Raw genomic sequence first — 14,497 nt, 5'->3', positions numbered from 1 at the left:
AGATCACCAACAGGTCCACGAATGGGAAATTCACCCCCAAATTCTGAACACTTATTTCAAACTCTGGGGAACACCTCAGATAGACTTGTTTGCGACAAAGGAGAACGCAAAATGCCAAAACTTCGCATCCAGATACCCACACAAACAGTCCCAAGGCAATGCCCTATGGATGAACTGGTCAGGGATATTTGCTTACGCTTTTCCTCCTCTCCCTCTCCTTCCTTACCTGGTAAACAAACTCAGTCAAAACAAACTCAAACTCATATTAATAGCACCAACTTGGTACACAACGCTGCTAGACCTATCAGTAGTACCCTGCATCAAATTGCCCAACAGGCCAGATCTGTTGACACAACACAACCAAAAGATCAGACACCCAGATCCAGCATCGCTGAATCTAGCAATCTGGCTCCTGAAATCCTAGAATTCGGGCACTTAGAACTTACCCAAGAATGTATGGAAGTCATAAAACAAGCCAGAAGGCCATCCACCAGGCACTGCTATGCAAGTAAATGGAAGAGGTTTGTTTGCTACTGCCATATTAATCAAATACAACCATTACACACAACTCCAGAACATGTAGTGGGTTACTTGCTTCACTTACAAAAATCTAACCTGGCTTTCTCTTCCATTAAAATACACCTTGCAGCAATATCTGCATACCTGCAGACTACCTATTCAACTTCCCTATATAAGATACCAGTCATTAAAGCATTCATGGAGGGCCTTAGGAGAATTATACCACCAAGAACAGCACCTGTTCCTTCATGGAACCTAAATGTTGTCCTAACTAGACTTATGGGTCCACCTTTTGAACCCATGCACTCCTGCGAAATACAGTTCCTAACCTGGAAGGTGGCATTTCTCATCGCCATTACTTCCCTAAGAAGAGTAAGCGAGATTCAGGCGTTTACAATACAGGAACCTTTTATACAACTACACAAGAATAAGGTCGTCCTAAGGACCAATCCTAAATTTTTGCCAAAGGTTATTTCACCGTTCCATCTAAATCAAACAGTGGAACTTCCAGTGTTCTTTCCACAGCCAGATACCGTAGCTGAAAGGGCACTACATACATTAGATGTCAAAAGAGCATTGATGTATTACATTGACAGAACAAAGAACATCAGAAAGACTAAACAACTATTTATTGCATTTCAAAAACCTCATGCAGGAAACCCAATATCAAAACAAGGTATAGCCAGATGGATAGTTAAATGCATCCAAACCTGCTACCTTAAAGCTAAACGACAGCTGCCCATTACACCAAGGGCACACTCAACCAGAAAGAAAGGTGCTACCATGGCCTTTCTAGGAAACATCCCAATGCAAGAAATATGTAAGGCAGCCACATGGTCTACGCCTCACACATTCACGAAGCACTACTGTGTAGACGTGTTATCCGCACAACAAGCCACAGTAGGTCAAGCCGTATTAAGAACATTATTTCAGACTACTTCCACTCCTACAGGCTGATCCACCGCTTTTGGGGAGATAACTGCTTACTAGTCTATGCAAAACATGCGTATCTACAGCGACAGATGCCATTGAACTGAAAATGTCACTTACCCAGTGTACATCTGTTCGTGGCATCAGTCGCAGTAGATTCGCATGTGCCCACTCGCCTCCCCGGGAGCCTGTAGCAGTTTGGAAGTTACCTTCAACTATTTGTATATGTATCATCTCAACCTTAAATAGGTGCATACTTAGTCACTCCATTGCATGGGCACTATTACTACAATTCAACTCCTACCTCACCCTCTGCGGGGAAAAACAATCGAAGATGGAGTCGACGCCCATGCGCAATGGAGACAAAAGGAGGAGTCACTCGGTCCCGTGACTCGAAAGACTTCTTCGAAGAAAAACAACTTGTAACACTCCGGCCCAACACCAGATGGCGAGCTATGCAAAACATGCGAATCTACTGCGACTGATGCCACGAACAGATGTACACTGGGTAAGTGACATTTTCATTTTGCTTCCTCATGAAGCTGCATTTCTAGCAGCTTTCTGTGTGTGGGAGCAATGCCGGCTCCTGCAGAAAGCGGGGAGCCGTCTGGGACCGGCTGGCCTTTTACCTCTCCCAGTGGTCCCTGAGGAAAAAAAAAAGTGAATGCTGCCCTGTGTATTTATAGTACATTAATATGAAGAGGAGGATTCATTCTGGCAGAAAGCTCAGCTCACAGAAATTAGACCTCAACATGAAGCACTTACAGATTAAAACAAAGCAGCTGCACAAATTGAAGCGCCACGTTTTTAAAGTACTAATCATCCTAACTGTGCGAACGGCCAAGGCAAAGCAAGTGTGTTTTCTCTGCATTTCCACTGTGAAAAGTTATCTGTAATCCTTGGAGGAGGTGTTTGTATCCTTGTTTATTTAGCACAATATCTCATGTGACTGAGACTAGTGGGTTCTTTCTTGTTATCTGCTGCTGAGACCAAAGTGTGTGCTCTCCCTTAAAAAAAAAATACAATTGTGGAAATGGCCTACAAGCTCCATATACATTAGTGATTAAAATCCTTGTTTCAATAGTTTTGATGCCTGTGGTACTTTGCTTCAAATGTGCTATTCAAACAAGATGTGGTCCACGAAGAAAGTGTTTGAGAGCACTGGCTGAGTACTGGATACCTCTTTTTAATGCTACAGTTGCTTCCTAATATATTGTAGCTTCCATCAAAGTCCAAACATGGCTCTGCTATATCTTTCGGATATAACTCGGGCGTTTGTTCAATTAAGCATTACTGAAATTTGTTGTCTGAGACATCTTGATCTTAAAATACACGGATTTATTCAGTTTTCTGTGACTTTTAGTCGCACACCATGTGGAATTTGGTTTGAAATTAACTGTTTTCTAGGCACCAAGTGCCTGGCTTTGCCGTTTGAATGTTGTTGAATAACAAGTAACACACATCTTGGTGTTTTAGACAATGTTAAATTTTCACAACCTATTTACATTATTTAGATATGCAAAACTCCAGGTGAGCTGCTGCACAAATTTTCATTTTCAAAAATAATCATTTTTAGTCAGTGGTTCTACAAATCTGGCATAGTTTCAGCCCTTGTTGGCCCACAGTGAACACCCCTGCCACAGAGGTACCACTACTTATACATATGTGTCAAGGCCTATCTTCTGTATTTGCCACCTCCTGTTCTGTATATTTCCTTTATGCTAACCAGCCAAGGTGTCTTTTTTTTTAAAGAATATATAAATCAATTAAGTTCTCATTTCCTTGTATTGTTGTTGTCTATAAGTAAATGGCCTCATTGAGTTTCCTTGCTGTGAGATGATGGTAATAAAACATGTTTATCTGCTCTTCATTTGCAGCTGAGAGTCTACTTACGGACAGCAAACCTAGATAATGCTTTTGCTCACATTACCAAAGTGCAGTCGGAGACCTTGTTACTCAGTGTCTTCCGTAATATGGTGATATTATTTAGAGCGGACTGTTCAATCTGCCTTTATAGTATTGAAAGAAGGCAAGATGGGTGAGTACAGAAAGAGGAAGAATAACCAGTGATACTGAATTTGATTATATATGCTCACAAATTATTTGACCTTTTGTTTGTAGTGAGTAATTCTTACCCACTTTCCAACTTTTCAACAACAAAAAAAGTTTGTTTTATCTTTTTATGTTACTTTCCAGTTACTCTTAATGTACCAGCATTCTTCCTACAGACTTGAAATTTGTCTTCTGGGTTCAGAAAGATTAGAACACATATCCATAGGAAAACATAAAAGCAATAAAGAAGCATTGATGCATGTAAAGTTCCAACTGCATCCCACTTTTATCATGCCCGTAGGCCTCCTTTAGTTTCTTCAAGTTTCTGTGTTAGATCATTAGACCCCAAAAGGGCACCACATGCATGGGTTTTATCTTATGTTATTTAAGTTACATATAGTGTAGTGTTTGTCCACCAGGTTCTCTTGAACTAAAGCACAAGTCAAGCTCAACTCTTGCCCTGAAGAACGATTGAAAAACATGATGTCACAGGTAGACTAAGATTCAAGGAATAGATAGGTCCTTGTGTACTTGAAGCTAAGGAGATTGCTATTGTCTACTGACTTTATGGCAAGTGTTCCTGGGCTTCTAAAATAGCTTAAGCTGCCTCATGCCTACTTCTTGAGGCTTGGTGACCAAATAATCGCTGCCTTGTTGAATCAACTTCCATAAAGCTCACAGTTCCTGCGAGTTCTATTATTGTGTCAACTGCAAGAAAAAGGGGCAACGTTCCATCAATTGTAGGGCCACCTCCAGAAAAGGAAAGCAGGAGGAATGGAGTTCGTGGTGAGGAAATTTGAGCGGAGTGCTGTCAACTAGTGGCATATCTCAAACTCCAATTTCTTTTGAATCGTCATCCATATCAACACTAGGAGGAAATTGTAGAGTTGATGAAGCACCTCCCTGATCGATACAGGAAAAGGGCAACACATTTAGTGGACCGGCAAAAACATCATGAACACATGTCTGAAGTCCGCATTAGACGTGCGGATACATTTAGCAGACAAATGATGTTGGACATAAGACTCAGGTGGTATTCCTGGCTAAAAGTATCAGGATTTTAGCCAAAGGTACAGTACAGCATCCTCAACACCCTATTCAACGGTGAGAAATTGTTTGGCATTACAATTGATGGCAAACTCAACTAATTAAAAAAGGGGCGACGAAACAGCTAAATCAATGAGAGTATTACAGTTTCGTGGAGGAGTGGGCAGGGGAGCAGCACCGTCACACAGGCCCACAGGGAGAGGAAGTTTTCAGCCAGGAGCTTTACACTAAGGCTTTCAAGAAAGCAGCCAAATGGTTTCAGCTCAGTAGGGTTGGCATTACCAATAGCAAGGCAATCCGTCAATTCATGGAAAAGGCAAAGGAAGGGGTCATCACAGGGGAGGATCTACTTCCTCACCCAAGTGACTGTGCAAAAATGAAAGACCTCTCGCAAACACAATCATTGAGAGGCAGCGACAAGGAACAAGATCTCCTACATACAACACCAGTAGGAGGCAGAATAAAAGATTTCCTTCAGGAGTAGAGGAAAATGCTATCAGACAAATGGATACTGAACTTAATTCAATTGGGATATTGAATAGAATTTCAAAAATTCCCACCAGCAAAAGGACCAAAGAAAAAACTCCACTGCCAAGAAGAAACAGCATGTCCCCTCAAGGAGGTAGGGAAATTGATGGAGAAGAAGGCAATGGAGTTGAAAGGTTGGAAATCCACAGGGGATGCTACTCAACTTATTTCTTAATTCCCAAAGTAAACAGCTCTCTACAACCAATTTTAGGCTTCAGGTTTATAAACAGGTTCATAAAAACTCAAAGATTCATGATGACTACATAGCAAGAGGTAATTCCTCAACTACAAGTAGGAGATTACATGGTGACAATAGACTTAAGGCGCCTGCTTGCACATCACAATGAATATGCAACACCAAAGATACCTACGGTTTGTGGTAAACAAAATTCACTACCAGTTCAGAGTACTGCCTTTTGGGATACAATTAGTACCAAGGTTGTTCACCACGTGCTTTGTTGCAGTAGCAGTACACCTCGGAAGGCAAGGCATACATGTTTACCCATACCTAGATGACTGGCTAGTAGCAGCATTCTTACAAGTGCAAAGAAGACAAAGAACAGGTAATAAGGACTCTATTTTGATTAGGATTCTCAGTAATCATCAAAATACTTTATTCGGCTCTAAAGAGCCATAAAAGACAGTCAATTACAAACATCATAATCAGAAAAAAAGTCTTAATAAATAGAAATAAATAGCAATATCAAATATAAAAACAATTACAAATTCAGATAGCAGCAGTTATAAAATTTAGCACTGCCTCTATTGTCTCCTCTCTACCCAGGTCCTGTAAGCAGAAAAGGCAGGATAACTACGTCTGATACCCATGGAAAGAAGGGCCTGGCTTAAAACCTTCTTCTGGGGACTCAGTATAAATTACAAAAAAAGGTGCTTTGAAAGGTGCTTTGATGCGATCTACCATCACAGCCACATGGGGGGAAGTTTCTTAAACCAAGTACCTTGAGTCGGAAATGGCAATAAAAAGTGTATGACCTTCAGGCGGAGTCTAGTGAGTAAAACTCTGTGCTGAGGTGATCATACTAAGATATAACTTGGGAAGTAATGGCTTAGGAAACAAACGCTTCCAATCCCCAGACATATTACCAGTTAAATCCGGACTGTGTTTAGAGTGCCAGTACAAATCCTTAGGTCTCTGTATAACCAGCCCCCACCCTAAATCAGCCCCCCCTCCCCAAGCAAGCAGTTGGGATCCTTGAAATATTCCTCTACCCCAAGGCGTGAGAACATGGAATGTACGTATCTAATCCAAGGGATATCCATAAAACGCATCAGTGACAAACAGTCCCTGATCACAGAACTGCACAAGTGAGCTTCAGGATTTAGCCATACTCTTAGCCAGAGCAGTAAAGGTTGCACTTTTAAATAATCTGCTATATCTCTCAACCCCACTTCATCATGGCAAAAAGCAGCCGGAGTGGATTGAGGGGCTGCTAACAGCCTTCTCAGAAACTTATTTTCCACTACCTGTAGACTTGAGCAGTCCGTGTAACTCCACATCCCACTTCCAAATGAGGCAATTGAAAGACATTTGCTTTTAAAAATGGTCATCATTTCCTTAACTGGTTTATGTGCCAGTTTCTTTGAAAACCTAAAAACTGCGTCAATGGCTCTTTGATACTGCAAAATACGAACATTTATTAAACATTTCCAATTAAAATCAACATCAGTTGGAACCCCCAAATAAGTAAAATTAGGAACATTAAGTATTTCTGCACCCTCCAAAACTAATTTTTTACTTTTTGATGACTTTGGACTACACTTCATCACAAATGATTTTGTTCTATTGATTTTAAGGCCACGAATTCCCATAAAAATATTAAAAGTATCTAATAGGGTTTGCAGGCCATTTGCTGACCTTGAGATAAGGACAGTGTCATCCGCGTAGAGTAATACTGGTAATGGCTGAGAATTGATAATAGGCGGTGTCCTTCCCCATCTTACATAAAACATCTAAGCCATTAATATAGAGCAGAAAGAGAAAAGGGGCCAACACACACCGCTGTCTAACCTCCTTCAAAGAGGGGAATTCTTCAGTAAGATCGCCCTCCTGGCTAAAACGAACCCGGCCGGTTGTGCAGGCATGAAGTCTATTGAGTAAGGAGATCAGGTCTTCATCAACTCCCATATCTGACATGGCGGACCACAATTTATGTCTGTCAACTGTGTCGAAAGCACAGGATAAGTCCATAAAGGCTGGATGGAGACATTAGGCTTGGTATATTTCTGAACTATCTGGGTTAAGTTGAGAGTCTGTTTAATTGTACCGAACCCCGGTTGGAGCCCAAACTGGACCTTCGATAGGCTGTTGGTCTCTTTAGCCCAAGGGTAGTCATCCCACACTCTGTCCAAGAAAATATATTTCTGGGAGCAAGAATAAACTCCATTCAGGGAAAGGTGTTTCCCAACGAAAAGAGAACACAATCATTGATTGCGGAGACACAGCTTTACCAGAAAGAGTAAAGCTCTGACAGTGAGGATGGTGCGAAAACTACTAGGGAAATGGCATCATGCGTTCCCCTAATCCCATATGCAAGACTTCACATGACTCCAATTCTGGAATGGTTACAGAACCAATGGTCACAAGCAATAGGGAGTTATAAAGATCTAGTGGTTGTCACACGAAGAATACAGAAAGAGATAGCACAGTGGAACGGATCAAATATAGCCCAAGGCATGTAATTTCAGCAACCAACTCCAGCAGTAACAATCACGACCGATGCCTCCCTTATGGGCTGGCGAAGTCACATGAACTCTCTCAAAGTCAGAGGAGTTTAGAGGGAACGGGATGTGATACAGCACATCAGCATTCTAGAACTGAAAACAGTGTTCCTAGCCTTAAAAGCCTTTTAGAAGCAGTTATTAGAGAAATCAGTATTGCTCCAAACAGACAACACAACAACCATGTTTTAGATCATCAATCGGGGGGTACACAATTCCTTGCATTGTCAAGTCTAGCCCAAAAACTCTGGAAATGGGCCATAGAAAGGAAGATAAAGTTATCAGCGATGCACCTCCTGAGGAAGGAGAATACAGAAGATGACAAGCTCAGCAGGCAGACATCTTACTCACATGAATGGGAGCTAAGCCAACAAGTAATCAAAATGATCTTTGGGAAGTGGCGAACACCAACAGTAGATCTTTTTGCAGTGCCATAGAATGCAAAATGCCAAAACTTTGTATCCAGACATCCTCACCACCAGTCCCTGGTCAAGGACAGTTTCTTATGCCTTTCCCCCGACCCCATTGTTGCACAAGTTGATGAACAAATGCAAGAGAAGCAAAATGATGCCATTCTAAATTGCTCACCAGTGGGCAAGACAACCCTGGTTCTCGGAACTGATACACATGGCAGAGGGAAACATTCAAAAACTACCAATACAGTAAGATTTTTTGTCTATGGAAAAAGGAAGGGTACTGCACCCAGAACCGGAGGCTCTGAGCTTGGCAGCCTGGCTCCTGAAGATGTATAATTTTGACACTTAAAACTGCCAGAAAAAAATGGTGATTCTTAGAGAGGCAAGAAAACCAACATCAAGAAGGTGCTACTTTTCAAAATGGAAACAGTACTCCTTATGGTGCCAAAAAAAGGTTATTAAGAAAGAATGCAAAGGAGTCAACAATGCTAAAATAGTTCACACACCTGATAGATTGCAAACTAGCATATGCCTCATTGAAGATACATTTAGCAGCAATAGTTGCTTACACAAGGGGGTGCACAGGGAAAAGTTTCTTCACAGCTCCAGTAATACAACGATTTCAAGAGGGAACTAAGAGGATTGCTCCACCAAGGAAGGTACCAGCACCTGCATGGAGCCTTAATCTGGTATTAACTCAATTAGTGAGGGCACCTTTTTTAGCCCTTACACAAGGCCACACAAAAATGCTCACAGTAAAAACAGCTTTTCTGGTGGCCATAATAGTGCTCCGTAGGGTGAGCGAAATACTCACGATTCAGGAACCATACCTGCAAATTCACAAGGACAGAATTGTCTTGAAAAAAGATCCAGTTTTTACCAAAATTAATTTTGCAATTTCATAAAAACCATTGAAATACCAAGTTTTTTCCAAAACCAAAAAGATCAAGAAGAAATACCTGAATACACTGAATGCTAGATGTGCAGTAATGTACTACATGGAGAGAACAAGGTCTTGCAGAAAGAGAAAAAAAAAGGTTTGTCACCTTTGCAGACAACAATATGGGGTCACCAGTAACTAAAGGTACAGTGGCCAGATGGTTCTCTGAACCAATATGAATATGCCACCCTAGTGCAGGAGAAAATTAAGCTCAACCCCAAGGGCACACTCAACAAGGAAGAAGGGAGAAACCATTGTCTTTCTAGCAAACACGCCGTTACAAGATATATGTGTGGCAGACATGTGGTCATCCACAGACACTTTCACAAAACACTACTGAATAGACATAGAAGATTAAACGTTTGAGAATTTTGGACCCAACCACTAGATGGCAGAATAATGTACAGCATATGAATCCAGAAAATTCTTCAAGTTCCACAACTATACCTACATGTAAGAAGCTATTAGTTAAACACATAATATTAATGAAATCGACAGGTCTTGGCTAACACCAGACCTCAAAAAATGTCCATTGCGTTCTGAATAGTGACTGAATAGCTCGGAATTCAGTTCTTACTCCTGACATCTGCTGCAGTGTGAAAGTCACTAGTTGCAACTCTGGCATGGACAAATAATCCTTTAATTGTACATAGTCTAAAAAATTGAGTGTCTGTAAATGTAGCAACTTATTTTATTTACAATACAATACTTTGTAATGCCAGAACCGTGCTGTGATTTGCTATAGAGAATAGTTCAAAACAACAGTTGGAAACTTTATTCCTGGAGGTAAATATGTGCCTTTGTGGCTACAATATCTAGATAAAAGCATGTAATTCACATCCTCTCATTATAGAACTGCCAGGGTTGGGCTGTAAAACAAAATCGATCCTGGGAAAATACTAGCCCTACATTACACAAGCAAGCAAGAATATTAACTAGGCCTGACCCACTCCAGTGACGTTTGGTGGTTGCAGAGGTTAGTTTTTGGGAAACTATTATTTTAAATAGTACTGTTTACAGCACTAGATTTTAGTTACATTGGCTAAAGGCAGTGCATGCCTTTTAAAGGGTGCAGAGCAAAATATTTAAATGTTTCAGTCCTTATATCAGTACCAGGGAGTCTTTTTTTTCTCAGCAGTGATAACTCATCTTGGTGCTTACAAAAACCTGTTGTGTTTAATACCAAACTCTGGCTCCATGAGAAGCACTTGACTATTCATTCCATGCAAGAGACATTGTTTATCAAATCTAGAGTGTGACACTGGAAACCATTCCCTTAAAAAAGCTTTTGCCACGAGCAACTCCACAAGTAGGATATACTGTAAACAGCACATGGCTATTCACTCTTGTGTCAGTAAGTAGCCAGGAAATTATATACCAACAGGACTAGTTCCCTGATTTTCCAGAACGTTTGCATCAAATACGTATGTGCGTGGCTTAAATAGCTTAGCCTGTGGACAGCTGTATTAGAGTTCTGCTTATTAATTTGCTTGGCAGCAGTGTTTCACAATATCAGATGTCTGTGCGGTCTGGTGGCCTGTCGAGGGTGTTCACAGATGCTAAGTTAGTACACTGCTACTCATTGTACCAGATGGCTCTTCACTGTGCTGTGTGGCTCTTTCTTGTGCAAGTGACTTCTTTGATTGCCTGACCTACTACTGAAACAGCTGGTACAGGCGACGTAGGAGCTTCAGGCTACTGACTTTTTATTTTTTGACAGCTATAAACTGATTTTATTAATGAGTAAACGGGCTACATATATTTATGTATAAAGTAGTATAGTATAGAATAAATAAATACAGGTAATTTTAGTAAATGAGTGCTCACTCGAGATTTTAACAATTCCTTCTTACTTTGAAATGTATCTAGTACAATTTACATAGGAGACATAACGAAAACTAGTGGACAGGTATGGACGTTACATCAACAAATCTAAAGCACTTATACTTTAATGTACAGATAATGCCATGCTTCCAGTAATGATTAAACCCAGATCTGTGACTGAGTGTGAATGTTTTATTGGTTTCAGCATTCCATCCATCATCTGTTCTATTTGATTTGGTGCCCTGCGTGGGACGGGCATTCCCAGACGTGGGTCTCGTGCTCACTGTGCCACTGAATTCAAGCTAGCCTGGCTGATGAGCGGTGATACCCCAAAACAGGATGCTTGTTTCCAGTCCAGGGAGGACCTGGCCTGGCTTTTCGGTCTGGACTTTTCCCATGGGGAGCAGGGTCAAGACTGATTTGCATATGGCTGGGTCCAAACTGGGGTGGTGTGGTGGGAAAATTAAACAATGGATTAAAACGAGATCTGTGACTAGGTGTGAATGTTTGATTAGTTCAGCATTATGTCCATCATCAGTTCTTTATGTTTCCAGTATCTGCAGTATTTAAGTGTGTTAAGTGAGCCCAACCCACTGGGTTCACCACACCATAGGAGCTGGAACTCTGCTGTGGCTAGGTAAGAGAGTTCATAATCTTCTTCGCAGTCTTCCTCACCCATCAAAAGTACTGCCAAAGTTTATCGGGTTGCTCAACAGGGAAGATTTGGAGATGGGGATGGATAAGGAAGATGGGGAAACTGGGCACACATGTAGCTTGAAATTGGCCAAGTCTGTTGCTGAGCAAGTGGAGAATGTTCATGTCTTACTGAACTTGTGTGGTGCTATTCATGTTTATTTCTTGCAATCCAGAAGGCCAACTTTAAATTTTGCCAGGCATGTCAAAGCAGTCTGTACTTATTACCTCTTTGGAATGGTACTCAGTACCATGCTTGTTACTGAGCATGTAGTGCCTGAAATTAATTTTTACCAGGCACATTTAAACCCATATAACCTAGTAGCAGCACATAGAAACTGGCATTGCTTTTTACTGGACACATGGAAAATGGCAATATTGTTATCTGGTAGGTATAGAGAAGCATCAATAAACTTAATAGTTATCTTTAAATCTTGGTTCATTTTCACTGTTACTCTACCAATATGCTTTGAAATGAAAGGCTTTACAATCTTATACTAAACATGTAGTAAGATGAAGGACAAACCCTCTTGTCAAGCATTTTGTAAATTCATCGCATTTCTGCATGTTACTGGCCCTTTTTTCCCACAGAACCCCTTGGAATGAATTAATTCCCATTTTATTAGTAGTGTTTATATCTTTCCATGCTCTGCCAGTGTGCTTTCACGTTTACCTGCTTTACCGGTGTGATTTATATTGCACCATTTGGTATTATTTGTCACAAGAAATCCTCTGGGGGACCGCCTTGAAGACCCTTGTAATGTAGTTATAAGGCACTCTGGACGGATGAGCTGAGTGTGCAACCAGTTTTTTGGCTGTTTGTGGGCCTGTCTGATGGGCCCATTTTTACACCTGCAGCAAGCACACACGAATGCAATTTTACGTACCTTGCGAAACATCCATAGAGCTTATCCTCACAAGTTAAAGTCTGCTCCGTTTTAGCAAATGTGGGTCACATTTTTAGGTTTCGCCTGCGAAAAATCTCTTATGAATAAAAGATAGAAAAAAGCCCCCTAAAAACAGTCCTGAAGCATGCCCGTTACTTACCTATACTTACCATTGAGTAGGTCAGACTCCACTCTTTTTTTTTTTTTGGCTGTTTATTGGTCCGCACGTCATCTGGTTTTACGCTGCAGGTCTTTCTGCTCTGCTTTCTGTTCATGCCGTGGCATGGATCTTGACCCAAGTACAGCTTCTGGTCACTGGGCATTGTCTGTTGGCCAGTGTACTTCTACTGGCTACGCAGTCTGATGGTACTAGTTTTGTTGGTGTTTGCCGTCTAGCACGCCATATGAGTGCATCTGCTATTGGTGGCTTTGCCAGTGCTTGTTTCTCAGAAGCCATCAATCTTCATATTACTTTAATAAACTTTCGTGTGGTATTTTGTAATAGTTAGAGCTAGTCGGGAAGGGCTGCTTCAAAATCTCACCAGGATATCTAATGCACCGAAGGCTGATTAAATCACAGCTCAAAGGATCTTTAAAAGCACTACTTAAAAACACACTGACTCACTTTCAGCCAACCAGACTCTATTGTCTACCAGTGACGAGCTGCAGCAGTAGGGTTCAGAGCAGAAAGAATATTTATCTGAGAAGGTGAAATAGGGCTGGTGGGCAAAGATAAACAGCAGAAAATATAATTATGATGTTATGAGGAGGATGACAGTTTCTGCAGTCTTTGTAAAGGCAAGTAATGCATGGTCATACAATAGTTTTAATGTACTTTTTTAGTTAGTGGATTTAGAAAGAGCTGCACATCGCTGCGTTTAGGTTACTTCAGATCGCTGAAGAATTAAAACAATTAGGTTTGACCAAGGCATAGGATGAAGCAGAGGTAGAGGCCATTTTGGGGTGAGGATGTGATCTCCACAGTCCTGCAGGAAGGCTTGAAGATGGTCTATTGCTTCTGCGGTAGATGTTACTGGCTAAGGAGTATAATTGGGTTGAGTGTTGATCAGAGAGTACTGGATCACATTGGCGTGTGGAAGTCTTGGCATGAACATATTGATGGTAACATATTTTACCATGATAATTAATCCCATTTCTTATATCCTCTAAGCACAGATCAAGGTCACTTCGTATTCCGGTGAGCGCAGCCGCAGTTTTATTGAAAGAATAAAGTATTCTTCCTTGAAGCCTCTCAAGCGCAATAATCGGTGAACATTATTAAGCTTCTTGAAAAACACAAATGGGAATTTGTACTGCAGTAATACAGGGAGGTGGACAGACAGTTACACTCTGTCCCAAAAGTGTCCTTAAAGGTGGCCTCAGATTGCGGTTCGTACAAATCATGCATGTAACTAGCATCGGCTTCACCAATGCATTCAGTGCAGCCATTTGCTGGTAGTGAGGATTAGAGGTATGCTGTGCCTAACCCACAACTGCAAGAAGGCGGAAAGGCCCTTGGAAACACCTGAAGTGATCAATGTGACAAGCACCTGCCTTCTGGCAGGGTCTCACGGAACACAAAATGAACCCCAGCATCAAAATAAAAGATGCCCTTTATTAGCAAATCAGATAACTAATAAAGTAACATGTTTGTAAATTAGCCCACTTTTGAACTTGTAAAGACACTACGGGGTACAACTTTTGGTGCAGGGCTGCGCCACAAGGTTTCTTGTGGCACTGCCCTGCGTCAAAAGAAAGGGACTGGAATGCGCTGTAGCTATAAGACATGGTGAATTCTTGTCCTCTTCCACTGCGCTGGTGCACAATTGGCTGCCATGGGCCAACTCAGGCACCCTTGCATCATGATGTAAGGGTGTCTGTGTTGTAGGAATGATTGTTTTTGTGCAGGAAGGTACAGCTTC

At 41.3% G+C, this 14,497-nt stretch overlaps 1 protein-coding gene across 2 annotated transcripts in view; it reads left to right on the top strand.

Moving 5' to 3' along the window:
* Window positions 1-14,497, top strand: part of RIC1 (RIC1 homolog, RAB6A GEF complex partner 1) — a 673,031-nt gene that overhangs the window by 441,676 nt on the left and 216,858 nt on the right. For both annotated transcript variants that reach the window (XM_069240247.1, XM_069240239.1), the window contains exon 16: window positions 3,327-3,487. In XM_069240247.1, the coding sequence (XP_069096348.1) occupies window positions 3,327-3,487 (161 nt within the window). The remainder of the gene's footprint in view (window positions 1-3,326; window positions 3,488-14,497) is intronic.

The sequence above is a fragment of the Pleurodeles waltl genome, chromosome 1_2, assembly GCF_031143425.1.
Source record: "Pleurodeles waltl isolate 20211129_DDA chromosome 1_2, aPleWal1.hap1.20221129, whole genome shotgun sequence".
Taxonomy (NCBI): domain Eukaryota; kingdom Metazoa; phylum Chordata; class Amphibia; order Caudata; family Salamandridae; genus Pleurodeles; species Pleurodeles waltl.
Note: the sequence above shows the minus strand (reverse complement) of the source record. Positions and strands in the feature narration are given on the sequence as shown.